The 2,363-nt window shown below is 36.6% G+C and overlaps 1 protein-coding gene across 1 annotated transcript; it reads left to right on the top strand.

Moving 5' to 3' along the window:
* Positions 1 to 71: 71 nt before the first annotated feature.
* Positions 72 to 2,065, top strand: LOC100636891 (uncharacterized). The gene is made up of 3 exons (XM_003391578.3): positions 72 to 613; positions 871 to 1,437; positions 1,593 to 2,065. Exons 1-3 carry the CDS (start codon positions 265 to 267, stop codon positions 1,913 to 1,915), a joined length of 1,239 nt encoding a protein of 412 aa, XP_003391626.2. The 5' UTR covers positions 72 to 264; the 3' UTR covers positions 1,916 to 2,065.
* The last annotated feature ends 298 nt before the right edge of the window (positions 2,066 to 2,363 follow it).

The raw sequence follows: 2,363 nt of genomic DNA on the forward strand, positions 1-2,363 counted from the left end.
GAGTGCTTTTGACATGTGGCTGTAGCTTAATGGACTCTTAGTATACCTCCTATTTTTATTTTTATTTTTTTAATAGATAATGACGAATTTGGTGTAACGTGCAGTATTAACTCAACGCAATGGGTATCAACATTCAATGGAACCGCTCGGTACCTCTTTGACAGGAATTGTGAACACAAACTAGTCTCATCTTGCAATTCTTCAAGGATTGACATACGTGTCGACTTTTTAAACAGGACCCTATCATCCGGCCTCATAGCAATCATGCACGATGAACAGAAGATAGTGTTTTCAGCTTATTCTGTTATATCACGGCCTGCCCCATCTGTTAGCAATATCAGCATAATTCAACAAGTTGACTCTGTTACAGTAACGCTCAATAGCGTTGGACTCAGTGTAAACTTCAGTAAAAATGCAGTCACTGTTGTTGTCTTAGGAAATGCTTTGATGATGCGCTTAAATGGACTATGTGGAGCATTGAATGGTGACCTTGTCTACTCTGATTGTCAGAGGACTGCCAATTTTATGAATAGGACTTCCGTTAGTGAGTTCATTACTAGCCATTTTGTGGAAGCACCTGAACAGCTTGCTAGACCAAACAGAGAAGAATGCGGTAAGTAAAAAGATAACAAATAAAGCAGAGTAGCCAAGAATGGTAGTGTATTGAGGCTGGGTTTTGTAATCATTTGACTAGCATTCTTAGAGACTTTGGCTATAGAAATCATTTTTAGTCACATAGTTAAGAAGGATACATTTATACTGTCAGTAATAATTGTACATTATTGAATAAATTTTATTTATTACTATACCCTTTTGTGGCTTTAACATATCCTTACAAGTGACCAAAAATATTTTATTTCTTTTCTACAGGAATAATAAGAAATGATACTGCCCAAGGTGATCCACTCTTCACTGTTCCTATTTTATATACAAGAGTAGCTAACCTAACTGGCCCACTGCATCTCTGCTATGAAATACACGGCAGGCCTGATGCTTACTTCAACTACATCTCAGACGATTGCACATCCGTCACAGCTCATTACGTTCAATCAACAAATGCTCCAATTTATAACATCATTGATAGCATTTCAATTGTAGCCATTGATTCCGCAGATCATTGTCATCAAATACAAGTCAATAGTAATGGCTGTACTGCAACTTATGATGGTGTATCCATTACACGTAATAGTCCAGGGCCTGGTTCTAATGATATAAGGTCTCCTTTTAGTCATCGTGGAATTAGCATAAGGAGGTATAGTGACAGGGTCAGGATCAAAGTCCCCAATTGTGCTGATGTTAGTCTGGTTATGTGGGTTGTCTGTGAGACTGTGAACATTAGCGATCCATACACTGGAGTTAATCTGGGCCCTGTGACTATGATAAAATTCATAATATCCCGGGGGTTCAATCTTCATGAATATTCACATGGTTTGATAGGCAAGTTACTGCACTACAGTAATACTGTATAATCATATTCTTATTATAATTAAGTTTTTTTTGTACAAAATTTTATAAAATTACCTATGTTAGTGGGATTTTATTTAGTTAAGGAAATACTAATGATGTTTATTTTACCATTATTTTTTCTACAGGTCAGTTTTGGAATATTCCAATTAATGTATCGAGTTTCAATGGAGTGTCTACATACCCTCCAAGATTTAATGACCTACTCTACACAGTCTTCATCAATCATCCAGTGGATCCTCAACGCCAGTTTGTTGGACTACTCTACAGATCTTGGACACAGCGTGGAACTAGTTGCTTGCATGTTGGCAACAAGCAAGCTGGAAAAATCCGCGAAATCGAGTCTCCAAACGACCCCGTCATTAGAGGGACCTACACTGATTATGAAGTTTCTGGACCTTTTGATACTCAGTTTGTGTATTCGGTGTTTAAAAGGAGCGACAGTTGTTGAGTAGTAGATGAGTGATATCTGGAATTAATGATCATTGTTTCTTTATTTCGTCGTTTTATTAGTATAGTGATTTTTATTCTTTTTTGTTTCTTTGTCTTTTAGCTAAAAGTATTGATAATAAAATTTAGTCTGTTAAATAGAAGACACTACCAATGAAGTGGTCCATAATTGTATTTTAAATAGTCACTGATTTGGCTCTAAGTTTTGGCAGCCAGTCAGCATCCTATTCAAAGTAGGACTAAATCTGAAGTCATGAAGTGTTACACAAAATATATTACTCAAGCAAATAGAATACCTCTGTTTTATATGTTGTCTGTAATCACTGGGCCAGTTTACAAATTGCAGAGACTAGGCCTAATAAATTGTGACTATGACCGAAGAGTGTATTGTCTTATTATAGTGGTGGGAGTTACTGGGTTGTGTCCCTTGGAATGCAATTTCTAACATG

This window comes from Amphimedon queenslandica, unplaced genomic scaffold (assembly GCF_000090795.2).
Source record: "Amphimedon queenslandica unplaced genomic scaffold, v1.1 AMPQUscaffold_8105_Cont19948, whole genome shotgun sequence".
NCBI lineage: Eukaryota > Metazoa > Porifera > Demospongiae > Haplosclerida > Niphatidae > Amphimedon > Amphimedon queenslandica.

Excerpts from the sequence above, each read along its gene's own strand:
- LOC100636891 (XM_003391578.3), top strand. The coding sequence starts at position 265 with ATGCACGATGAACAGAAGATAGTGTTTTCAGCTTATTCTGTTATATCA. Across the intron at positions 614-870 it reads ACCAAACAGAGAAGAATGCG|GAATAATAAGAAATGATACT; the intron begins GTAAGTAAAAAG and ends TCTTTTCTACAG. Across the intron at positions 1,438-1,592 it reads ATATTCACATGGTTTGATAG|GTCAGTTTTGGAATATTCCA; the intron begins GCAAGTTACTGC and ends TTTTTTCTACAG.